Source organism: Lissotriton helveticus, chromosome 11, assembly GCF_964261635.1.
Source record: "Lissotriton helveticus chromosome 11, aLisHel1.1, whole genome shotgun sequence".
Lineage (NCBI taxonomy): Eukaryota > Metazoa > Chordata > Amphibia > Caudata > Salamandridae > Lissotriton > Lissotriton helveticus.
In genome coordinates this window covers 673,198,100-673,223,871 of record NC_136072.1, presented here as the reverse complement: position 1 = coordinate 673,223,871, position 25,772 = coordinate 673,198,100, and the positions used below count along the sequence as shown (strand labels likewise).

The window sequence follows — 25,772 nt, the reverse complement described above, 5'->3', positions numbered from 1 at the left end:
TCCTCTGCATGTTTTCTTCTAATACTAGCTACCTTCTTCTTTGAAAATTGTAATGTTTTACTTTGATGAGCAGGTTCCTTGTCTTTGGACTTGACGTGCTCTTCTTTGTGTTCTGACCGTCCTCTTCTTTCCGATTTCTGTGAGGAAGTCTGAAAAGATCGAGAGGGACGTGTATCAATATCTTGATATCTGTCAGGTTTTCTCAATTTATCCCTATCTCTAAGGTTGTATCTTTTCTCAGAGGCCTCCCTCTAGGGAGACTTGCCACCTCGTTCTGGAGATCTATCTCTCCGTTGAGGAGACCCTCCTCTGGACTGGAATCATTTTTCTTTGGGAGTGGATTGTTTATTTCCATCCCAACTCTTTTTTGGAGTGTTTAGATTATTTTTAATAAATGCTTTTTCAGGATTTTCAAGTAGTTGGGGTTTTTACTGGTTTCCCACCAAACTATCTCTACCTAGTTCTTCATAGGATTTTTCTATGATTCTGGCAAGTTCAAAAGGTTGTTCTGCTATATCTGTTTCTTTCAATTTCTGGCGGATCGCCACAGATGCTGCTTCTCCTTTTATGTTGGCTAATAATATAGCAGAGACCTGCTTGAAGTCTTTCAGTAATTTCATACCCAGAGTTAAAGCAGGTTCTGGACCGTATTCATTTTGAATCTTAGTACGTCTGGTATAACCGCCATGGACGGAACACTATGTGTTTTTGTGTAAATCGAAGCAAAGACTGTGCCCCAAGTGTCACAGTCCTCCACATGTGATGCGATCCCCATTGGAAGACAGATAGTCAGAATTCTGTGTTTGTCATAAGGTGTAGTATCAGGGAATACTGCCTCTATTTGAGTTATTTTTTGTGCTAACCAGAATGGAATATGTTCCCGTTTTGCGGGAATTTTGCCAATGGCTGATTGTATATTCTGTGGTGTGATTTTATTTGTGTTCCCCTGGTGAGGGGTGGTCTGTGGAATTTTTATTACTGGTTGGACTGTTGAAGTCCGCATGACATATTGGACCAATTGTCTATGTATTTTGATTAGTTGTTTTAGTTAAGCTAAAAGTTCTCCGTTTGACATTTTTTCAATGTCGGGATGTGGTGTGTAGCTGGCTAGAACCGGCCACGTGGCTCCTGGTCTACCTAGTGGACCGAGCCTGGTGATGTGATTTTGATGTTTTAGGGCGCCATTAAACCAAAGCAGGTGCTCTTGGTAAGTTAGTGGGATTTCAACGTCCTCGAAAGGAGTGTATTCATCCTGAGGTTCCTCTATTTTATAATAGTGGAAGTCTTGTGTTAGAGCGTTTGCTGCTGGGAAGTTTATCCATGAATAGAATACCTCTGTCTGCCGATATTCATGGGCCTCTACCACGAATATGACTGTACCACCTCTTGGTGATAGTCAGTTTGCTATAAGTTTAAGAGTTATAGTTCTTCTTACATTGATCGGAATGTGTATAGCATTCGGGTCTTCATCTTGGAGACTTGTGTCATCCGCTATAAGTTGAGCTGCTAAAGCATCTCTTTCTTCGTCACCTTCCGGCATTTTACTGACAGAAAGTTATTTTTGCTTTGCAGAGCAAGTTTCAAGGAAACAAAGATTAGGTGCACAATATTTTGGAACACTGTATCCTTCAACGTTGACTAAACCAAAAACTAATACATAGGAATCTCTTCCTACTAAGTTCCGGCGGATATTAACCTTTTACCCACTCCAGACGTCTTTTGGAGTATTTACGGGAAAAGGGTCTGTGTGAAAAAGCACGACTGAGTTACTCTAATGTCTTGCGTTAGATTATCGCCTTACCAAACGTTGGGCGCCATGTAGTGTAGTTCCTATATTCCCAATAGGCTCTGCGCATTGGAATAATATAATCAGCAGTGTAGACGTAGGACTGAGGTAATCTAGGTCTCTACTGACTATATTAGACTTAATTAGTTTTGCCAGCTAGCTCAGAGGTCACTAGAAACTTTCTTGAATGTTCAGGAAAGAGTTAACTCTCCTGATTTAGACAAGAATGGATTAGCTTCTGACAACCGCATAAACATGACAACTTTGCTCCCTCAGAATAAAGAGTATATCTCTAGAGTCGTGTGAAAACAATAGACAACTATTTCACTCAGTCAATCGTGCGTACTTAGTTTCACCAGAGTGCAGAGAAATAGAGAGAGGGGCGTTTTCAATAAAAGGTGTTATTTATTGAGCAGTCTTCTTTCTCATGCAGGAGAAATGAGTTGCCATAATTGCAATACTTATCATGAAGTAAAGTGCGTACAGTAAAAGGAGTATTATGAAATAATACTGTAAAAGCATTGATATGGTTTCTTAGCCATATGATACTTTAAAATGGATAAAATATATACATACATAAAAACATTGACTAACATACTCAACTGGTGCTTCTAATATACGCCTACCCCGGTGTACCTGACCTAAGCCTAATACGTGGGAAGGAGTAAGTAAGTTGCAGTTTAAGTTAAGTTGTTTTTTTGCCAAGAATCTGAATCAAGAAATCTCTTACGGGTTTAGTCAGCTCCGTACCTTGGTTCTAGAATGTAGGAGGTCTTGTATCTCTCTCTCAGGACTCGATCTCCCAGCAACCCGCAAGGGTGACTGGAAACACCGGAGCTGGATTTTCTCGGCTGGAGAAAAAGACAGCGTCTTTCTCAGTGCGTCAAAAGGGAGGGCGGCTTCCTTCGGCTCTCACATCAGCTGGGCATCGGGTAAGTAGTTAGCCGCTCTGCTCCAAACCACCGTGTGTTTGCTTAAGGCAACGTTGGTATATTTATACCTGAAAGGTGCCGGGTTTGACGTAAGGTTGGACATAGGACGTCACTAAGAACTAACAGTTCTTTCGGGACTCCAGGAGTTCTTGTGCAAATCAAAACAAAAGCAGGGGGAATTCCCGGGCTGCTGGAGGCTTGGTTTGTTTAAAGAACACATTGTGCTTTCTAGGAGTCTATGGGAGTAGCCTTGCCGTATTTGGACTGCATGGGCTATGACTAGATATGGATATGATTCTTATGCCTTTATAAGGATACTATTTATTATAACCAAACAAGGGCATAAATCGGGAATATCGAATTAGGGTCCTTGATAGAAACACAACAATGGTCACAGGTTCAAATTCCTGCGGGTCCACTCAGCCTATCATCCATCTGAGGTCGATAAAATGAGTACCGCTGGGTAACAATAAACATCTGTTATTCAGCGTCAAGATGCCTAAAGGTGAACATGCGCTTTACAAATACACATGGTATGTTATGAGACTTGCATGTGAATCTACGAAGATCTCTACACTGGAGAACCACAGTGTACAGGTAATAAACTTGTTTTTTCTCCAAAATTGAATCTTTCATAGATTCAAATGCTAAGCAGAAATCAACCTGACAGATAAAAAGAACATGCAGGAGTGAGAGAAATACAATGTACAAAAGGTACTTATTTCTTTTATAGGAGAACGCAGAATAAAGGTAATTCATCTCATTGTGTTTTACTGTGCAATGCTTGGGTGTCTACTACTTTCTTACAATTACCACAGGACTTCCACCTCGAAGCATGTGAATCTATAAAAAATAGCAATACTGAAGAACCACAGTAACTTGTTTTATCTCTCACTACCTGCAGCTTATTTCCCTAGTGCATTTGCAGGAACCCTCAGTTTAGGAAAGTCATGTTTATTTCTTCACTTTTCGTTGCGTTGTAATGGAAATGGGAATATTAAGAAAAATTGTTTTATTATAACGTTTCTTTACTCAACGTCAGCATTTTGCATCCAGAAATTTGCTTCCCTGTGTACTTGTAAGCACAACCTGTATACGAAACCCTACAGTGTTTTAAGCCAACGAAACTGTCAATGGCAGAGTTATTTCCTTGGAAATATATTTTTTCAGCGCTTGTTCCTTAAATTGATCTACCGTTCAGCATATCACTCAGACTCTTAGGCTGACTACTGAACTTCTGTTTTTATGAAACCAATAAAATACGGTTTTGCAGTGCTTGCCTTATAATGAGAAATGGAAACCATATTTTTGTAAAGTGCAGCACACTTAAAAAGAGGAAACAGCAAGGAGAAATAAAGCTATTTTGCGTCATTGCACCTCCCATGGGAAGGCGTAGCATTTTCACACATTCCAAGGTTTACCAGTCTTGGAAAATCTGGGCATGTATGAAAATCCATAGAACAACCATACTCAGTCCATGGAATGTCTTCCCAGGGTACAGTAATTCAAAGTTACAGCTTGGGCTGTCGTGCACTACTTCATATTTACCAATCAATGCAGGACCATGCAATGTAACCTTACGTTGCCTGGTAAATCTGACTTTTGTGTTTCCTTGCCCTTGCAACAACTATGTGTGACACAAGGGCAACACAAAGTCATGTGGCTGAGTTAGGCCCAGTAAGAAACACTGCTTAGTTTGCATGCACACGTTTCTTAAGTTGCCTTCTTTCCCACACAATGATTTATGACACACATTTGCTTGCATGACATTGCTGGATTAGTTTCTCTGTAGCCATATTGCTTACATTTTCTCTCCATGGGTACACTATAACAACACCTTAAATATTTAGTACAAAGCCTAAACATACATTGGGCAAATGTTGGTGTTCTTAATTGTCCACAAGGCCACATAGCTATCACAGAAAGGTAAACAATGCCAACACGGCTGGGGCCTCGGCACGGAAGTATGGATGCTGTTATTATATATACACAGGCATTTCCGTAGTCCATGGGATGTCTTCCCAGGGTACAGTAATTCAAAGTTACAGCTTGCGCTGTCGTGCATTACTCCATATTTACCAATCGATGCAGGACCATGCATGGTAACCTTACATTGCCTGGTCAGTTTGACTTTTGTGTTTCCTTGCCATTGCAACAACTATGTGTGACACAAGGGCAACACAAAGTCATGTGGCTGAGTTAGGCCCGGTACGAAACACTGCTTAGTTTACATGCACACGTTTCTTAAGTTGCCTTCTTTCCCACACGATGATTTGTGACACACATTTACTTGCATGACATTGCTGGATTAGTTTCTCTGTAGCCGTATTGCTTACATTTTATCTCCTATCTCCGTGGGTACACTATAACGACACCTTAAATATTTAGTACAAGGCCTAAACATACATTGTGCAAATGTTGGTGTTCTTAATTGTCCACAAGGCCACATAGCTATCACAGAAAGATAAACAATGCCAACACGGCTGGGGCCTCGGCACGGAAGTATGGATGCTGTTATTATATATACACAGGCATTTCCGTATTCAAATCATAGGAGCACTCTGCTGTGACTGTGAGGTCCCTGTTGTAGGAATATCAGCCAAGCTGATTCCTGTTTACCCTCTGAAAGAGAGATGACCAGCTTGTGACCAAGACAGGGACCCGCATACACCTATTTTCAGGTAATGGGGAGTTAGATCATCCAGTAGGGATTTTTGTCAGATCACCCGCCCTAGGGAGTTAAATTAGGGAGTGTATAGCAGGAGTACACTATACACAGTACTTATATGCCAGTATATATACACTACTTTAGCACAATGGTGGAATTGTTTATCCTTTTTTGCTGTCCTTATATTGCTAATCAACTTAATTTGCTTTTGTCTATTATTCATTGCAGTGCATATATTTTACACACGAATCACAATGGTTCAGTAAACACATTGAAATGCCACTTTGTGTATTTCTTGCGTATCTCTCTGGGTATAAACGATTGACTGAGCGAAAAGGTCCTAGATCTGTTACCATGATTTCTTGGGGAGTCAGGGCTGTTATGCTTGGAGGTTGCCCAATCCATTGTATACCCTTTCAGGTTTATGGGTACTTAATGAGGCACTGTGAGCTAGCATGACTGTAGGCCAATATACTGTGAGGGGTTGGACGGAATTAGTCTTGCACCATCTCAACGAGTATGTTGACCAACAAATGCACATTTCCTACCGATGAAGTAGAAGCCATACAACATGACTCCGCCAACATTGGTAGCTTAGGTTCCTATTTAAGGGATTGCCTGAGTAGTTCTCTTGTGTTTACCCAAAGACACCTACTCACCTCTTAGCTGTAAACATCTGTCGTGTTCGGGAAATATACTCCTCATGTGAGTAGGTAACCCCTATGTATTGGCTGTAGGTTGTTCCAGCTTGAACCTTTCAAATGGATTATCTCATTCTGTAATCCTCTCTGAATTTTTTTTTTTTTATTATGTCAGAAACTGTTGAACTTAACATTGCTGAGAACTCCAGACAGGGGGTCACCTAAAATGTATGACAATGTGGTCTCGCACTTACAGATGGGGGTGTTATCTTTGTGGTAGAGGCTCACGTAGCATATAGGACAGAGGTATTCTAATCATGGGATTCATTCCCAGCAGCTAATGAAACGACAAGGCTGTTTCACAACTACACAGCAGTTGATGTTCCAAATAGGTACACACCCTGTGAAGAAATAGAAAAACCATTAACATACCAAGAACACAGAAGGCACCCTACCACACAACCGAAGATGTGAGACTAGGTCTCCTTAGCAATGAGGGAGCTACATGGACAGTCTTATTTGGTTATACACCACATCCTAATGTTGATAGTTTGAGTACAGTTACAAAGATGGTATAAAAATGTAGTAACAATATTTAGGTATCTAACAAAGTTTGTTGTGCGAACATTAACAATATATCTTGAGAGGGCTTTTCAGGTTGCCCAAACTTAATTTACTACACTGGGCATCAACCCTCATACTTTGAATGCAGTCACGGGTGAGTTTCCCATCAGATGGGAGGAGATTCTATTCTGGATTGCACAAAAAACAAGTCAGTTTGAAGCAATGTTTCCCCATATGAGACTACAGGAAAAACACAGGATTTTAAAAATGTGCTTACCAATGGGGATGGGTACCACAGTAGAAGACTGCACCGGGTTACAGTCTTTGCTGCGGTTTATTCCAGAACTCATGGTGCCCCTTCCTTAGCTGTCCTGCTACACAAGTGCTGAAACAGATTCTGAATGAGTACGGGGCAGCACCTGTTCTGGATTTGGGGATGAAACTGATGGGAAATTTTGCCACAGCATCCTCCATTATTTTAAGTAACAGTAACATCAAATAGGAAGCTGCAGCTTTGGCTATACACCAGCGCCTAAGGGATGTGGCTCCAGGACAACAGGAACGCTAATTTCATAAAATTATCAAAGATACCCATGCCACTTCGGGTCGAGATAATATAGGAGCCAGCCTGGTAAACCCCAAATAAAGAGTAATTCTGAAAAAGATAAAACGAACACGAATCTTCTACAAAGAAGAAATGGGATAATGAGAAAAGTAAAGATAAAACAAAATCACTGGGTGGGTCTCCTCAACAGGAAGCCAATGAAACGTGTGATAATCTGTGCAACAGTGATAACATTATACAACCTAAAAGGTGTTTGTCTCATCCCTTTCACGAGTCTTCCAAAAAGCATTTGGTGAGAAGTGGATGGTCGGAGTGTAGATTGGAGGAGTATGTGAAGCCGATGAAGGGCTCCCAATGCTCATCTGACTACATCATTAAACAGGAAGAAAAACCTAAAACATCCAAACCTTAGTTCAAAAAGAAGACAATAGCTGGACTTAAGGTCAAACATGCTGCAGCTAGTGAGACTCTACTTCTGAACAGGGAGTGGGCTCTGAACACGGTGGATGGCGCAGCAGAGGTCACAGTAGTTTGCCAGGACCTGATTGATTGTCTGTTGGCACTAGCGCTGAGTAACTACATACAGATGGAAACATCGGATACATGGGTAAGATTCCCTAATCACTTATGGAAGATGCAACGCAAGTTGGAGGGGGACATACAAAGATCCATGAAAGTTTTCTTTTGGGAGAACCTGTCATTTGACTATGAAATTATCTTGGCTGAGAAAGACTGGCCACCAGAATGTGTAGCCCAAATGGAGAAAGTAATTTATCATACCTTCTCCAGCCTCGTTCCAGAACACCTAAAACGTTCATATGTCAAGACGTGAGTGGCAGCGCATGCTCTGGCATTATATTGCAACCATCTGGGGTAGGATGATGGTCCCTTATCATGAAATACCATTGAGGTCAACCCCACACGGCAAAGGCAACACCCTATTAGAAAGGAGGTTAAAGAGCAATAATAGAAATTCTCCTACAGCTTGGGTATCAAGGTGTGATTGAAAGTTGCACCTCTTCTACGAATAATCCCTTGCTTCCAGTGATGAAAACCAGACCATTAATTTCATCTAGTATTAGATTACAGACACTTAAACATAGTTATTCGCACATTTGCAGTACAAAACATACATTGCGTGGCACTGATGAATAACATGGTGTGGAAAAAATGCAAAACCACACTAGATATCTCTAATAGATTTTCTTTTGCCAAAATATAGCACTTGAAAGCAGGTATTCGACTAAATTTACTGTGCTGAGTCCTCAGAGACATTTCTGTTGATTACCTCAAGGTAGTGTCCTATGTCAATGACATATATTTGACAGATGAAGATCTTTCAATACACTTGACAAGATTGGATCGTATAGTTGTGGGATTTGCTCACATGGTATATACATTTAAGTTAAAAAAATAAAAGATTGCCCACCTCAATGTCCTGTTACTGGGATAGGAGCTGTCAAGTGAAGGCAAAAGGCTTGCGTTCTATTTCTTAGAGAAGTGTGCTCTTCAGCGACCTCCAACTACGTCGAAGAGGTTACAGTCCATATTGGGATTCCTAGATTTTTCAAAACTTACATTCCATATTACAAAGAACAGGTTAAACCATTCTATGACCTCATACATCCAGGTTTTACAAGCACACACTGGACACAGGAACACACATACATTTTGTGTTCAGTAGAAGCTGACATGCTAGCTTCAAAGCACTTACACACATGTGTATACACAACAAACCTGGTGATCTGCTTAACCACAGGAGAATCAGGGCATACCTATGTTACATTCAATGAAGTACACACTGTACCGATTGCATATAAATTGATTTATACACCAATGCCGAAATGCGTTTTGCTCCAGCAGAAACAATACTAACTGCTGTGGTGAGGAAGAGAGCACTAGCTCAGGGAAAACGAACAATTTTCGTGACCCTAGTACCGACCTTAGAGTCCATCATAGGGCAAGAACTATGGGCTAACTCGCCGCAACAGATGAAAACTGCAGATTTGACTTTACACTACAAATGCAGGCCTTTCTGCAATATGAACATGAATATCCCCGCCTAATGAAGTCATGCCTCTAGATAAGTATGATTAAATCATATATGCTGATGGTCCTGAGCAACCGGCCGTAGGAACAAAGCACCAATATTCAGCAGCGTGTGCTGCCATAAAGGGGCACATGCAGGATGGAGAATTCCATCCTGAAAAGTCCGACACACAGTCACTTGGTGACTGCACTGTGCAGTTGTCTTAACTTAGTGCTCTAATTCTGTCACTTGAAACTACAGATCCCGGATTCCCACACTCATAATGTGTGATTTGTAATATTGTGTCCAGTCCTACAATGAGTACTTAGACTACTGGAGCCAGAATGAATACATGGGTTCTAAGGGTTGCACAATTAAACACAAGACGCTGTGGGAACAGGTGGCAAAGCTAAAAAATTGTTTGTCACAGACTCATGTCATACATACCTTGAGTCACCAACGTGTTGGCGTACACTTTGCAGGAAAGTTCATGGCTGATGAAGCTGCAAAAGCAACAGGGTAAAGTGCTGCAGTCACTGCAATTACTTGTTCAAGTACGAGAATAGACAGAGATATAATGATGGGTGTCAATGCTGTACACAGTAACACCCACCACCTGAAAGGCTTTCCACTCAAGTACGCCTACAAATGATTTGCACAAAATGTACCATTTGCTTGCACTCATGGTGTGGGGGATAGAGTAATACCAAATTCAGATTGCAGGATAGGTTCAATTCTAGCTGCACACCAGGGTGCATCAGCACATAAAGGGTGGCTGCTACTACTTTATTAATACAGCAATGCTACTGGGGCCAGGCTTCCTTAAACAGGCCAAGAACTTTGTCCTTAAATGAAACACCTGCCAGCGGATGAAGGGTTCCATCATGGCATGTCCACCACAGACACCTCCACTAATTTCTAATAAGCCACTCACTTGCGTTCACCAGGACCATTGCTGACCCTTGTCATCAGATGGGCTTACAAGTACATGTTGGTAGCCGTGGATTCCTACTCTCGATTCTACTGGATCTGGCTTCAGTAGTCGGCTGACGGTCGAACTTTTATAAAGGATCTTTGAGTCTTACTGGGACATAAGCAGTTGGCATGCTCAATTATGGACAGGGTCTGGCGTTCACCTCTCTGGCTTACAAAGATGCCATGGTAAGTTTGGGTGTGTCCCTGCAGTAGTCTTCCCCTTACCATTGAGAGGAAAATGTGGTCATTGAGAGAAAAAACTAGGACTAAAAGCAGTCTTTAGCAGCTGGGGTACTAGGCTCAGGTTGTAGTTGGGTCCATCATCTATATGGGTTCCAGAGAGTTTTGAATAATCTGCCTAGTAAATCCCTGGGTGGTTGAACTCCCTATGAGATACTGTTTGACGGTTAAAATGTGGGTCCCAGAGCTCAACAGTCTCAACACAGTAGCAGCTGAAACATAATTTTATATAAACAGGAACTGAATGGTTTCCGGGACAAACAAGCAAAGTCCAAGTAAAGCGTACCACCACTGGTGAAGCACAGGAAGTGCCAGCAGCTCCCAGTTGAATCCCAAAGGTTGGGGATCTGGGCAGGGAGAAAATGGTGGAGAAAAAAGGAATTTGGACCATCCTACAGAAAGCATCTACCTGTTGAAGGTACCAGAACTATACTTCTTCTGCCACTTTCTAGCTGGAGGAACAATAGAGTTGTCTCAATTGATCTGACCAAACCACATTATGTGGCTGATTCTAAGCAGTAGACAAGAAGGGCTCCTGGGGAGTTACCTGCCTCCTCTCACTACCATACAGGAAGTCCCTATGGAAGCTTTACTTACTGATGAAGCTTCCTCTTCCTGGCTGGAGATATCAGTAACCAATAATGAACTATCCCTTTTACCTGCTACATGAATAACTACTATACTATTGACTTGTAAAGAGCACAGCTTTTAATTTGGAATCCTGACACGAAGATTGTTTACATTAATGCACCACAGACCAAATCAACTCCCATTTCTACACAAGCTACAGAGCTGCCAAAAATAGATCGAACTGTCTTTGGCTACTTCATCAACTTTTCTTCGGATTCATCAGATCAACCTGAACTTCCACCTCTACTATTCTGGATGAGAGTACATGTTTTCTATCTTTGGCTGATAAATACATACTTTGTTCCTCCATGGCTACACTTTTGGATTACACATTTCTTACTTTTACTGGTCCTTTGGACTGGTTTTTTTCTCACTCCTGAATGGACACTATCTCCCTGAATGCTCTGCAACTGGCTGGTGAAGTTGGTTCTAACACCACATTCTTCATCACACAAAGTGCGAAGAGACCTTTCCCTGGTGAACATTCCAGCTGGTCCAGTTCCTGATGGGATTGTTTGAGATAGGGTATGCATGATGTATATGGCCCTACAGAACTTCTTCAAATGCCATATCTATTTCGTATTTCTCTAAATGACATTATCAACCCCAGTACTGTCTCTGATAATTGGAAATATACAGTGAATGATATGCTAGAAGATCTTGAGCATTCTACTGTTTCTACTTTTGATGAAATGTATGAAGTCATGACTAAAGGTGATGAAATGTTCTGTTTTCAGTACGGTCATAATTTCTTGCATAAAGCAAGTACTCCACATGCAGTCTTTAATTACACACACCACTGGGAAGTTCAAAGACATTTGTGCAGAAGTTTTCTTATTTTTCTGGTTATTACACATCTGACCCAGTCTCTTATTATTATAGGCTTGCACCCTCACCTTCAAAGAAAAATATACTCACAGATAACAAGCTGATGTACTCTTCTTCTTTCCTTTCTATGTTTTCCACACAACGGTTTGACTTTTGGAGGGACAAGGTAGATGTAAAATCAATTTTGGTAACAGAGGAATGGCACGTTCAGGAAAATTAGGCTTTGTTTAGGGCATGCCCTTTACCACATGAAAAGATTTTCCTGAACTAAACTGTGCAACAAACATGGTTTAGCTAAGATCAAGGATTTTCACCCACCATGCATTCCTACATTTGCATGTTTTGCAGACTGGCAGCAGTTTACAAAATATAAGAAGGATACACATGACACCATGCTACATAATGGCACATACATTTCATTAGATAGCAATTGGGGGGGATGGTTAGTGTGAACATTAAATATTAAAGGATGTAAGGCATGGTTGCTGGGCATCACCAAAGGTTTCAAGTTCCGCAGGCCAGACCTGCATTACGTGCAGACAGAACACTCAGGTGGTAACAACTTAAAGTGTTAGGAACTTGTGCCTTGATTGGCAGAAAACCTCAGCATTTTGCCAGGTGAAACAACAAATGTCATATTCTGTCTGAGGACATGGGATTACAGGACTTTTTACTAGGTTCTTGAAAACCATTTCAAAAGCTCTTCATGTATGTGATATACAATGAAGTGTGGAAAGTTTTTGAGCAGGAAGCTGCTGAAAGATTGCGCAAGATTGTCAGGGTTAATTTAGAAAGGGATCTAGCAGTGGTTGATAATGGTATGACTACCTTGTCTTCCAGGGTATACTCGCTTGGTAACATTGAGTCATCAGCAATAAACATTATGCAACACAGCATGTCCACATTGCAACATGGGTAGTTGTAGATTAGATCAATCATGCTGCTAAGTTGGATTCTTCAAACACTTAGTTTTGGTTGCTTACCATGGTGACATATTAATGCCACCAACCTATTTTCACCGTACAATCTTATAAAACAGCAAATGCCAATGGCACTCAAGGCTCCGACATACACTATGTTACAGATAGAGAATCTGGAAAAATTACCTTTCATTCTTGCTAAAATTCCTTTCGCAGGCTGGATAATCCATGGCTTTACTGCTCTGCCGATTCTGATATTTCACTTCCAGTCTTGTCAACAACACCCTCTAGTGGGCAGATATGAAGCGCTGGGAGAAGGGTATGTACATGAGTCATAGGAGTTGCCTTTTAAGTTCTGTTGTCTGAATAGGGAGACTGAGGTTTTTCTTAGAGGTTCAGGCGGCAAGAGCACTTTAATTCATTTCCTAGTATGCAAATAAGTTACAATTCACAGGGCATGTGATGTGTCCATGGCAAACTTGTCATGCTCCTTGAACGGTATCCCAGTGCCGTGATTCGTCCGACTTTTAGATTGCTCTCAAATGGGAGTTATTTGATGTTGATTGATTAAGGTTTTTGCAGACACTAGGCATAGCTTATCTTGTTACGGTCTCTTCCATTTTGACTTGCTGTACACAAATACTGCTTCCAACTGCCCATACAGTTAAGGAGGCGATGCTTTTGCCCTCAATAAAACTTTCAAATGTGTGCTTTGGTTCCTTGAGAAGACTAGAAGCTTTACTATTTCAGAAACATGTGGCTTTAACATCTCCAAAGGAAACATTTGATCTTTATACTGCAAGGTTCTCTTCAGAGATACAGTTACTTCTCTGCACTAATTTACCCCTGCATTTTGGAGAATTGGTGCACCACATTTGTAACATGTCTGATAAAGCGGGGATAGTGCACTTTTTCAAAGGCATAGGCTTAAGTTTGGTTAGCACCTTACAGATAGTCTTCAGAGTCATTCCATCTTTTAAACACTCAGCCCTCTCAAGCATTTTTGGAGGTGTTCCTGTGGTCCTACTCCTAATTTTTATTTTTTCTGCTCCACAATGGATGTCTCATTTCAAGATTGAATGGAACTGGCACCACCACATGTGCTCCTGTGCAGTGAATGCATGGTAAAATGATTTGGGGAGCCCTTGCTTCAGGAACTGAATGAGCACAGGTTCTAGACCTTTCGGCCTGTGTGGCTATAATACGTCCAGCCTGTATTCCTCTGTCTGCTGTGCACCTTCAAGTGTGCGTTGGATTTGTGCCTAAGAGCGCAACAGGTTCAGCCTCTGGACATATTAGTACTGATGGATTGTTGGACTTGGTGCTTTAGGCAGGTTCACCCCGAAACCTTTTGCATTTTCCTTTCCTGTTTCTATAACCTGGTGTTGGTGATTTTAGGCCTCTGCACACTTTTCACTGGTCCAGTGTAAAGTGTGTGCGCTCTCTGTGTATGTGTGGTGAGAGTGGCCTGCCCTCCCATAGGAATGCATGGGGATATGTGTGTCCATGTTAGTTCCTGAAGTGTGGGGAGTGCAGGGTCGAGTTTGGTATGTGCGAAATCATGAGATTAAATGCTGCGCGACGGTGTGCGCAGATTTAATGTGTCTAGTGGAGAAGTGCATGAACTTCTAGAAGTTGGCATGTCTGTGTGCAGTGAATGTGGATTGCCTGCCTGGCTTGTGAGTGACAGGAGCTGGCTGGTGTGCTTGGCTCTAGGAGTCAGGATGGGTCTGCCCGGTGGTGAATGGAGAGATCTGCAAGTTGATGGGAGGGAGGAGTGCACCTGGGACCTGAATAGGGCTGGGCCTTCCCTCCACAATGCTGGCTCCACCCCCTGTGGTGTGTCTGATGTCCCTGACCCACCCTGAGAATAGGCAGAGGGGCTGAGCAAAACAAAGTGCTCCAGAACCAGTTGCATCTGGTTTGCCCTTTGCCTGCACCTTTGGAAACTAAGGATTTGGTGTATAAAAAGGGGCTGTGACCCCATGGAATATGTTCTTGTTCTTTGACTGGAATCTACCAGGGGCGTGCTGCTGCTGGGGCTCAGGGGAAGGCTTGCCTCCCTGGGTCCTGCCCAGCCCCTGGATGCCTGGAGGACTACTGGGGGGTCCTTCTGCTTTGCTGGAATGATTCCTGGAACCCCTTTATCTTGCTTCCCAGCCCTCAGGCCCTTTTGCGCCCTGGTTGCGCTTCACTTTCCCTTCTCAGAGCACCTGTGATGCTGCAGGAGGGAGCGTGGGCTTTGCAGCGCGACGCTGCAGCCCTTTGGGGAGGAGTCCCCTGTGTAGGGATTCCCCCGTCATGCCTGGCGGGTGCCTACCCCGCTTATTGTTGTCTAATTTAAACAGGTGCCCACCCTGCATCTCTGTTTGTAATTATTACTCCTAGCGGGTGCCCACCCCGCATCATGGCCACCTATTTTTGCTATTTTTATTACGGGTGCCCACCCCTTTGTTATGCTCGACTTTAATTACCCGGGTGCCCACCGAAAGTTTACCGCTGCCGCTCGTGGCCAGGCTGGGCGTGGGGAGGCCGCTGGACGGAAGCCGAAGTGCGGCCGGATGCGAGGAGGAGGTCGGAGCATGCCTGTAGGGCTCCCATGTGCCGATAGGAGCCCTGCGCCATGCCCTAGAGGGAGAAGTGCAGCCGCCGCCAGCGAGGCTCTCCAGAGTGAGAGAGAGCCTCGCCCGCTGCACCCTCGAGATGCCCGAGACAAGTAGAGGAGACCAGCAGCATCAAGAGCCCGGTAAGTGGGGCCCCTTGTTCCTAGTGCCTTCGAGGCACAGTACCTTGCCCAGTCTAGAGTGACCCCGTTTGGCAGCGGGCTGCTCCAACGGTTCCACATGTGTTGAGAGAGCCCCCGTGGGCCCATGCCGCCCATGATGGGCATTATCGTCCAGCTGGGCCCCTTTTCCAGGGGTCAGCTGCAACATCATGGGACTAATTGTTTCAGAGCCCGCGCTGCTCCATTGCTTGGGAGCATGTTCATTTTTAGAGCATAGATAACTTTAACCCTTCACATTAATTACTTTTAGAGCCTAGGTGGCTCCAATGTGGGTTATATCTATTTGAAAGGCCCGTGTCTTTCCTCCGCAGCTCAGTAGGGGACACATGTTTGTTTCTAGAGCCAGATCGCTCCAACCTGTGGCGCAGTTGGTTCCAAGGGCCAGTGAGAGCCCATGCTGCATTTTGACTATCTACAGCTGCCCAGCAAGTAGTGGGCAGCTGCATCGTTTAGGCGCCATTTTTCAGAGAGTCCCTGAGAGGGACAGAAGTGGCACAGAGGTGCCAGGCCTTCCCCAGCTGGGCACCACTTAGTGCCAGCTGCAGCGTTTAGTCTCTGTTATTATTCTCAGCTGCCCAGCAAGTAGTGGGCAGCTGCAACGTTTAGGTTTGCACAGATGGTACACCCTTGACTGGCGCTGCCTAGGCAGCGCGCCCTCACATTCTTGACACAGGGCATTTGAGCCCCTTTGGAGATGGCCAGTTGGTCAGGGGGACTGGTACATGTATAGGGCGCAAGCCCCTAATGTGATTGATGTGCTCTAAATGTGGTGCTAGGAAATGTATTGTGTATAGTATGTTTTGCGCACCCTGTATCTGATACCTCTAAAACTGTGGTTTATGATTATGAGGTTGTTTTACCTATGTAGGTTTGTGTTAGTGAGATTGTACTTCACTCTATGCTTTATGCCCCTAATGTGAGTTATACTTAGGAGGTAGTGTCTAATGTGTTTAGACTAGTGAGGAGATTGCATAATGTGTTTATGCAGGTGAGGTTGGCGCAGGATGTAATTCGCACCTGATGTGACTGTGCATTCTGTAAAGTTATGTTACAGGTTGAGGTGGAGTACAGTGATTACCAGTGGCTACTGGTTGTAGGTTTATGATCTATTTTTACTTGTACCAATTTCTGCTATGTGTTGATCCTGACAGTGGCCAACGTGGCCCTGTCCTGTGTAAATAATCCCCTGTGAATATTGCCTGTGGCAGTTGGCACACTTTATATTGTGTGAATACTATCTGATGTGTTTTGAGAATACAAAAGTTATGTTTATATAACCTTGTGTGGAGTTCCTTTTGTGGTGTACCTGGGATGTTGTTGATGTGTGCGTGCGCAAATGCTTTACACATTGCCTCTGAGATAAGCTTGACTGCTCGTGCCAAGCTACCAAGGGGGTGAGCAGGGGTTATCTTTGTCGTGTAACTCCCTTGCCCTGACTAGAGTGGTGGTTCCTGCCTGGCTTTAGCGCAAGCCTTAGCCAACCAGAAATCCCAGTTCTAACTTGGATCATTTAGAGGCCCCTTGGTAATGGTGTCCCTTGCGTTTGCTGTTGCTTCTGAATGCATTTGGTCAATCTTCCTAGGACGCTTCTTCTGAATTGGATCTTGGCTCTGGCTCTGCGGATTTCCTAATGGCTGTGGTTACTCCTTCATCGACTGCTGTGGGGGTGAAATGGGTGCACTTTTGCTCCATAAACCTTCTCCGAGGTGTGTCTCAGGGATCATTGTGTGCGGTTGCTGAGAACAGAAATATTTCGTCTACCTCTCAGAAGACATAAACAATTTGAACGTTTTCATTGGTGGGAACTTTTCACATTCTTAAATTTTAAATTCTAAATTTCTTTTGAGTTGCATTCCTTTTAAGTTTGGTTTTTATATTTTTAATTATTGCTTTCTGAATGCTTAAGCGTCAAACAGTAAAATTGCCTTTTACAAATTTTAGATGGCTTGATATACATCACGTAGTATTGCTCTGGATTGTTTTTATTAGCGTCAGATAGCTTTAGCCGACTTATGTCCGAGGAGTGGTTGTCACGTGGCTGAATTTGGCCTGGGTGAAACACTGCCATTTTACACACACTCGTTTCTTAAGTTGCCTTTGTTTCCACACAATGACTTTTGACACAAGTTGACTTGCGTGACAGTGCAAGATTAGTTTCTCTAAAACCATACTGCTTACATTTCTACTTCATGGGCACACTATCACTACACCGTGATGACATTGTGAAATGATGTTGTTGTTGATCATCAATAAAGCGACATAGCTTTCAAAGGAGGATAAATAATGATGATAAATAATGAAAGACTGGCTGAGGCCTCAGCACTGAAGCATGGATGCTGTCATTATATATTCACATGCATTCCCGTGTTCAAATCAGAGGAGCATTCTGCTGTCACTGTGAGGTCGCAGTTGTCGGAGTCTCATCCCAGGTGATTCCTGTTTACCCTCTGCATGGAGAGATGTTCAGCTTGCGACCAAGACAGGAACCTGCATACACTTACCTTCAGATAATGGGAAGTAAGATCACCCTAGGGAACTAGGTTAGGGAGCACATAGTAGAAGTACACTATACACAGAATTAATATTCCAGCATATATACACTGCTTTAGCACAATGGTGGAATTGTTTATTGTTTTCACTGTCCTTATATTGCTAATCACCTTCATTTGCTTCTGTCTATTAATCATTACCGCACATATATTTGACACAAGAATCACAATGTTTCATTGAAAAGCATCTTTGTGCATTTCTTGCATATGTCTTTTGGTATGCACAAGTGACTTACTGAAAAGGTTCTAGATCTGTTACGATAACTTGGGGAGTCAGGATTGTCATGTTCAGAGGTTGCCTAATCCACTAGTTACCCTCTCAAGTTTAGGGATACTTATAGAGGTACTGTGAGCTAGCAGGATTGTAGGCCAACATACCCTGAGGAGGTGCACAGATTCAGTCTGGCACCATCTCAGCATCTATGTTGATCAACAAACTCGCCGCTCCTACTGATGACGTAGGATCTATACGACAACAATACTACGATAAATCTGGCACTCAATCTCTACACCACCTTTCTACCCCCAACACCTCTTGGGCTATTGTGTTCTCCAGGTAAGAGACAATGCAAGTAATCACTGGCACTGGATGGTATGTTTTTGTGATCTAAACCCTTCGAGCAACTCCCTCATATGTGAACTTAAACTGTGAACTATCCCGTACTCCTGTAAACCCAGCTACTAAGAATGCTGCAGAACAATAGTTGAGCTTTTATTTCTTCCAATTCAGACTTCTGCTAAACATTCAGTCAACCAACTATGCAAAATTATACATAAACCACAGGCAATGTTACAGACATGGAACTAAACCAAGGTCTTAACGTCCCTGTGAAACATGCCCCCTAAACAACAGTGACACCACAATTCTCACCCTGAAAAGTTCGTAACGACAAACCTTTTATTTAAAAAAAAAAAAATCTATACTCCAACACATAGCTCACACCTACAATGGGCCGGAGCCTTTTCTCCAGTTTTATTGTGGTGTTGAAGTGGACATACCTCCCTCATTCTCGCCTCCTTTTCGCCTGAGTTACGATAATTTCTTCTCATACCGGTGGATTTGCAGAGGAGACTTGTTTGCATTCAGACTGACAGTAGTCTGAGATCTTTGCCTTTAATTTGAGGACTGTGACTATAAATTAAACTGTAGTTCTCACTGTTGTTGACCTAACTCGGATGTGTTGTTTATTTAAAAACACTCATAGATAAAGATGATAGCCGCCATAGCTGTTTATCAAGTGACTTGCAGTTTTTTAATACTGTAAAGATAAATAGTAAGCTATATTTTATTTTGTCTTTGAAAGGAATGTCATAATCCTTGCTGTGAAGCTGCATTATGCAAATTGAAGCCAGAAGCCGTCTGTGCAGATGGAGACTGCTGTGAGAATTGCCAGGTGAGAAGGATAGGAGAGAAAACTAACAGTGAACTATTTTCAAAATAGGTTGGCTTAAAAAAAATGTCACCAATGAAATAAATGTGCATGGCTGAAATGAGATTCAGTAAGTCCAGAGAAACACAAACAAAGAATTGCAATTACCACATAACCACTACAAAGAAAACTCATCTCCTCATTGCTGTTACATTTATGAGTCCTTCTGGTAGTCATTTGTTTAGGTCTACCCTAAAGACAGCTTTAGCTGTCTTACCAGCTTTATGTTTTACAAAACATATCATACAAACATGCATACTTTTATAGGACCTCTCATTCAACACTCTTTTGCCATTGGTCTGTTCAAATGTCAATTAAATGATACTCCCTCCTACCACTTAACAAATTATGAAGCAGTGAACAAGCCCACTTTAGCCATTGGATGCTTTCACTTTGAATGACTGCGTTGGCCCTTTCACATTTATACTAAGTATGGGCGAAATTTGCAAATTCGCGGTACGCAAATTTTCACGAAAGCGAATCCGCGGTCCGCAAAATCCGTGAATTTGTGCAAATTTGCGGGGGGGGGTTGTGTTAGCGGAGCGCTTTGCGTGTTCGCGGGGTTTTTTTCAGCGCGTCGACCGCGAAGTTACCCATGCGGTGGTACATGGGCGCGGCCATCTTGTTTTCAGTGTTCGCGCTGCGTATTTCCGTTTCCGCGCGCTCGTTGCATGCTCGCGTTGGGCATTTCCTACCTGCGGGGCGCAATTACGTGTTTGCGTGCATTTTTGTGTGGTCGCGGGGTTGCAATGGGCGCGGCCATGTTGTTTTTCATTCATTGCTATGGTTCTGGGCATGCTTTTTCAATCCTCCCCTAATCTTTGCAATCCTTTGTTTCTTTGAACTTTTTTTTAATCTTTTTTACTCATTATCTATCCCTCTATTTTTCTACATCTATCTTTTGTGTTTTTTTCAACTTTTCGTTACTTTACAAACTACTTTTTTTACCTCTTTTATTTTTTTTACTTTTTCCCTATTCTTACCTATTTTTTATTTAACTTTCCTGTCCAGGACCATGGCAAAGGGAGCCGGGAAGAACCAGAAGGGGAAGGGGAAGGGTCCCACACCCTGTACCCAGCTCCCATGCGGGCGCTTAAGCGGGAAGACAGTAATAGCCCGGGAGATTTTCAGCGCGGTGGAGGTGGCCGCACTGTTTTTCTTCGTTCAGCGCCACCTCCCCAAGACCGTCGCGGCAGGCGGCAGGCCCGGTACCGGGTACGGGCTCCGGGAGCGTCGCAAGCTACCGTGGAAGGTGTGCCGAGCCATGTATCGGGAGTCTGGGGTCCAGCGCACCTACAACCAGCCGACGCACCGGTGGTCCGACGTGCTGGACCGGGAACACGACCTGCTAGGCGTCGAGATCCCTGTGCTTGGTGAGTAGTAGTAGCTATTTAATCACTACTCTGTTTTCTCCTGCTCTATGTTATCATATTGCAAATGTTTGTTTTTCCGAAGAGCAAGAATGCTGCCGATTACATTGCAGGTAAATTATGTTTCAAAATCTTCTGTGATTGCGGGTGCTCGCCTGCACAGTGGCGGTGCTACTATGCTTACTTGTTTTCAAGTTTGTGCTCATTTGGCCTGGGTGATGATTATGTATCAGTGTACTTTACAGAACTGCGTAATGCTAGACACTAGAGATTACATTGCAGGTAAATAATGTTTCAAAAGCTTCTGTGATTGCAGGTGCTCGCCTGCTCACTGGCGGTGCTACTATGCTTACTTGTTTTCAAGTTTGTGCTCATTTGGCCTGGGTGATGATTATGTATCAGTGTACTTTACAGAACTGCGTAATGCTAGACATTAGAGACTCAAGTTCAGTCTTTCATTTGTACTCCTGCCACTAAGAAGAGATAGTGGTGGTGATCATGACGGACTGTGTCTGTCACTTCGCGTGCTGCGGAGTGCTGCCGCCAGTCCTAGTAGAACCTTTTTGTAGCTGGTTTAGTGAGTTACATAACTTTCCAAGTAGATGGTCCGTGAATCCAGCAATACTATATTCTAGTAGACCACATCAGATAGGTCAATACATTTAGTGCAATTGTTGTCTATTTCCCCGAAATAATTTGTTATTGGTTTTTTTTAATGTTTGATTTGGTTGACAACAATCATCCATGTTTGTGTCTTTCTTTCATGTTGTACATCAGCTTCCCCCAGGGGCAAGAGGACACAGGAGGCGGTAGCGGCGGCGGCGGAGCAGGAACAACACCAGGAAGGCCAGGATAGGTCCGCCGAGGGCTCCTCTGCTGGCCCCAGTAAGTGTTCCTGTTAATATTAAAAATTATACTTCCCTATCTTTTACAGCACCTATTTTTTCCAAGCGTTTCTCATTCTATTTTTTCCTAAATCGTCTTTGATCTTCTTCTAGACTGTTTCTAAATTCTTATCCTGCCTCTACTATGACTCCCTGTGGTACTACTAGGTTATTATTAGTCTGTCTGTGTAGCTAACTAAGCTTGCACAGTTGGCAAAAGGTGTTAAACAAAACTCCTATTCTATTCAGCAATAGCTCTATGCGCTCAGTGCAGTCCTCTGGGTTTTCCATAATGTCTATTAAAGTCTTCTAAATGTTTATGCTTTGCCAATTCCCAACAATAAAATGTCAAAGGCCACCAAGAATAAGATACTAGTTTACTTTTTGATTGGATAGGACAATCCGTACTACTACCACCACTATTCTGCCCAAACAGAACTATGGACAAGAAATAGGGCATTGGTTATAAATTATAATAGGCGCAGTTAGACTTTCCACATACCTCAGTCATAACAGAAGTTGAACCCCCAATCTCCTTACAGACTAGCTAGTGTGTCAGAGTCATTATTTAGCTCCCGAATGCAGCGATGATCCCCAATGATTATACAACCCAGAACATAAGAGTCAGAGCCCCGACCTATTAGAGCAACGTACTCATGCTTGCAAATTGCAAACCCTTTCGCTCACTCATTCATGACCAAAAACCGGAGTCTATGTAAGTTTTAAAGCTTTATTAAAAGTAAAAACATTTATTAAAATTAACTTCATATAAGATAAACGGTGAAGGATTCAAAACTGAAAAGTGGCTGATTTCACACATTAATTGTTGCAGAGCCCTCACCTGGTTGGAACTTAAAGTCTTGGTGGGGATGAATCGTTGACGAATCCGTCCAACATGATATGATGATGATCTTGCTCTTGTATTAGAAGGGAAGCTTATTTATTTATTAATTGAGTTTATTGAGCGCGACAGCTGCCCATAAAGGGTTTCCCAGTGCTAGACAGGCAGAGTGCTCTAAAGATACCAATTTAGCAGATCAATGGAGAATTATTGGCCGAAAAGCCAGGTCTTAATGGCTTTACGAAAACGGACGTAGTTGGTTTCAGTCCGTATGCTCGGGGGTAGAGAATTTCAAAGGGTAGAGCCTAGGTAAGCAAAAGACCTGCCACCCATTCTAGCAAGTCTGATTCTGGGCACAAAAAAGTAGCCCAGAGAAGAGGATCGCAGGTTCCGTGAGGGAGTGTAGGTATGGACCAGGGATTGAAGGTAACTGGGAGCTGTGCCCGATTTGATCTTAAACATGTCGCTCAGGGTTTTGAATTTGATACGACTCTCAACCCAGAACCAATGTAGATCACGGAGGGGTCCTGAAATGTGACTGGATCTAGGGATTTTACACAACAGTCTTGGAGCTGCATTTTGGACTAGCTGTAAACGTCTCGTCACCGTTCTGTTAGCCCCAAGGTAAAGGACATTTCCGTAGTCCAGCCGAGAAGTAATTAAAGCATGGACCACGAATTTTTGGGTGTCACTGGGCAACATCCAGATAATTTTCTTAAGCCATCTCAGTATTGTGAAGCAGATGGCCGAAACCTTGTTTACCTGATGTTGCATAGTCAAGGCGTTGTCAATGGTAAAACCTAGGTTGCGGACAGAGTCGACAGGACAGGGAAGAGTACCCATCTCAGACGGCCAGTGTTTCGCACTCCAAGATCATGTTTTTGACCCAGAATTAAAACTTCGGTTTTGTTTCCATTCAGTTTCAATAAATTGAGACTCATGCAGTCGGCAATTTTTCTGAGACCTGACTGCAGGAGGGATGTAGGGCCTTGGTCAGGATTAGAAAGAGAAAATGCGATCTGGGAGTCGTCAGCGTAGGTGAAAAGAATAAGACCTTCTCGTTCTGCTATTTGGGCTAATGGTTTGACGTGTAAATTAAAAAGAAGGGGGCTAAGTATGGATATCTGGGGTACACCATAAGGAGAAGCATCAGTTTTGAAGGTTGCTGTATTGGAGAAAATTTGGAATGTGCGGTGAGTGAGGAATGAAACCAGCCAGCTCCGAGCAGATCCACATATACCCATAGAGGTTAACGTCTCTATGAGTATGGTGTGTTAGATGGTGTCAAATGCGGCACTGAGATCAAGTAAAATCAGTGCCACTGTGTCTCCTCTGTCTAAGAGCTGGTGTAAGTTCTCTGTGACTCCCAGTAGAGTTGTCTCGGTGGAAAAACCGGGACGGAAGCCAGATTGTGAAGGGTGAAGTATGAGGTTGGCTCAACATACTGGGCCAGATGGGAGTGAACGTGCCTTTCAAGAATCTTAGAAAAAATTGGCAAAAGAGAGATGGGGCGGAAATTGGAAGGGACATTCGGGTCGGCTGTGGGTTTTTTCAGAAGCAGTGATATCATAGCATGTTTCCACCTAGCCGGGACAATGGAGTCACGTATGGAGAGATTAAGGGTTTTACTAATCATGGAAAGTTGGACGATGTCAAGTTGTTTAAGTATTGAAATGAGGAGGTGGTCATTTGGGGAACCTGATTTTAACCTACCTAAGATCTTGGTTAGGGTCTCCTGGTTGAGACATGGCCATGCATTCAGGGAAGCCTGAGTGAGAGACTGTTGAGGAGAAGTGAAACAGTTCGTGATGTTCAGTGTGGGAGATTGTAAAAGCTGAGAACTGTTGCAATGCTGTTTGGCTATATCCTGATAGATGGTTTCTATTTTTTGCGTGAAAAATTGGGCTAGTTCTTCACATTGGTTGCTTTTCAGGGTGGTGGTTTTGCTGAGGTATCAGAGCCCCCGAGCTCTTTGACCAGTGAAAAAAGTGCTTTGGATTTATTTGAGGCCTCAGAAATTGTTTTGGCGATATAGCTGGCCCTAGCAGTGGCGCAGGCTTTATGGTAGAATTTTAATTCTTTTTTTAGGTGACTCCAGACTCAAGGGAGTAATTCTGTCTCCAACTCCATTCCAGTCTCTTACACTTGGATTTTGCAATTTTTAGCGATTCATTGAACCAGGGGGCTGGGATTTTATGGTCATTACATTTTTTTGGAGAGAGGGGGAGACAGGCATTAATGGCATCAGTAAGCCAGACGTCCATCATACTAGATCCATTTTCGACATCTTCAGTTTTGGTGAAATCTGGGGGGAGAAGATCATCCAAGACATGCTTGAAGGTGTTTATTTTGAAAGTTTTATATAGCGCGAACAAGATCTTTGCAGATATCAGAGCGCTTTACAGAGCAGGGAATACCAAACAAAAGAAAGAATACGTGAGGGAGCATAATAGTACAGGTGAAACAATAATGCAAGTACATAGTCATAATAGTAGGTGGAAACATTAATAAAGGTAAAACACATATTCGTAGGGATGTAGCAGAATAATACAGGAAAAAACACAAAGTCATCGGGATCGAGCTGGGTAATATAGATCGGTGCCGATCCTTTATAGTTTCAAGTTGAAAGCTCAAGTGTATTTGGCCATGAGAAGAGCTTTTACTTCTTTCCTAAAAAGTGTGATTGAGGAGATGAGCCTTGTTTCAGGAGGGAGTGAGTTCCAGATCCTGGGTGCCATTCCTGAGAAAGAGCGCTTATACGTTTTTTCCTTCCTGAATCTTCGAGGTTTTAGCAGCAGATTGTTTGTGCCTCTAGTGTATCTAGAGCCGCCAGAGATTGACAGCTTCTGATTGAGGTATCCGGGAGAGCTCAAGTGTATAGCCTTATGTGTCATGCAGGCAATTTTCAGATGTATTCTGGCTTCAAAAGGCAGCCAGTTCAGGGCTTTCAAGTCGGGGGTGATATGCGAGTGTTCTGTCTGTTATGAGAAAAATGGTGAGTGTTAAAAAGCAAGCATTCATCAGTTGTGCCAAAAAGTGTAGCATCACATGTTATGGCTAAGCATAAATAAAAAACACCCTTCTCTGAAGAAAGGGAAATTTGTAGTTTAGACTAGAGTCACAACTTAGTAAATA

General features: G+C 43.0%; 1 protein-coding gene across 6 annotated transcripts in view; it reads left to right on the top strand.

The window, feature by feature from the left end:
- The window catches only part of LOC144791764 (disintegrin and metalloproteinase domain-containing protein 28-like), a 3,516,669-nt gene that overhangs the window by 2,192,565 nt on the left and 1,298,332 nt on the right, over positions 1-25,772 (top strand). For all 6 annotated transcript variants that reach the window (XM_078666532.1, XM_078666533.1, XM_078666531.1 and 3 more), the window contains one exon: positions 19,417-19,506. In XM_078666532.1, coding sequence (XP_078522658.1) covers positions 19,417-19,506 — 90 coding nt within the window. The remainder of the gene's footprint in view (positions 1-19,416; positions 19,507-25,772) is intronic.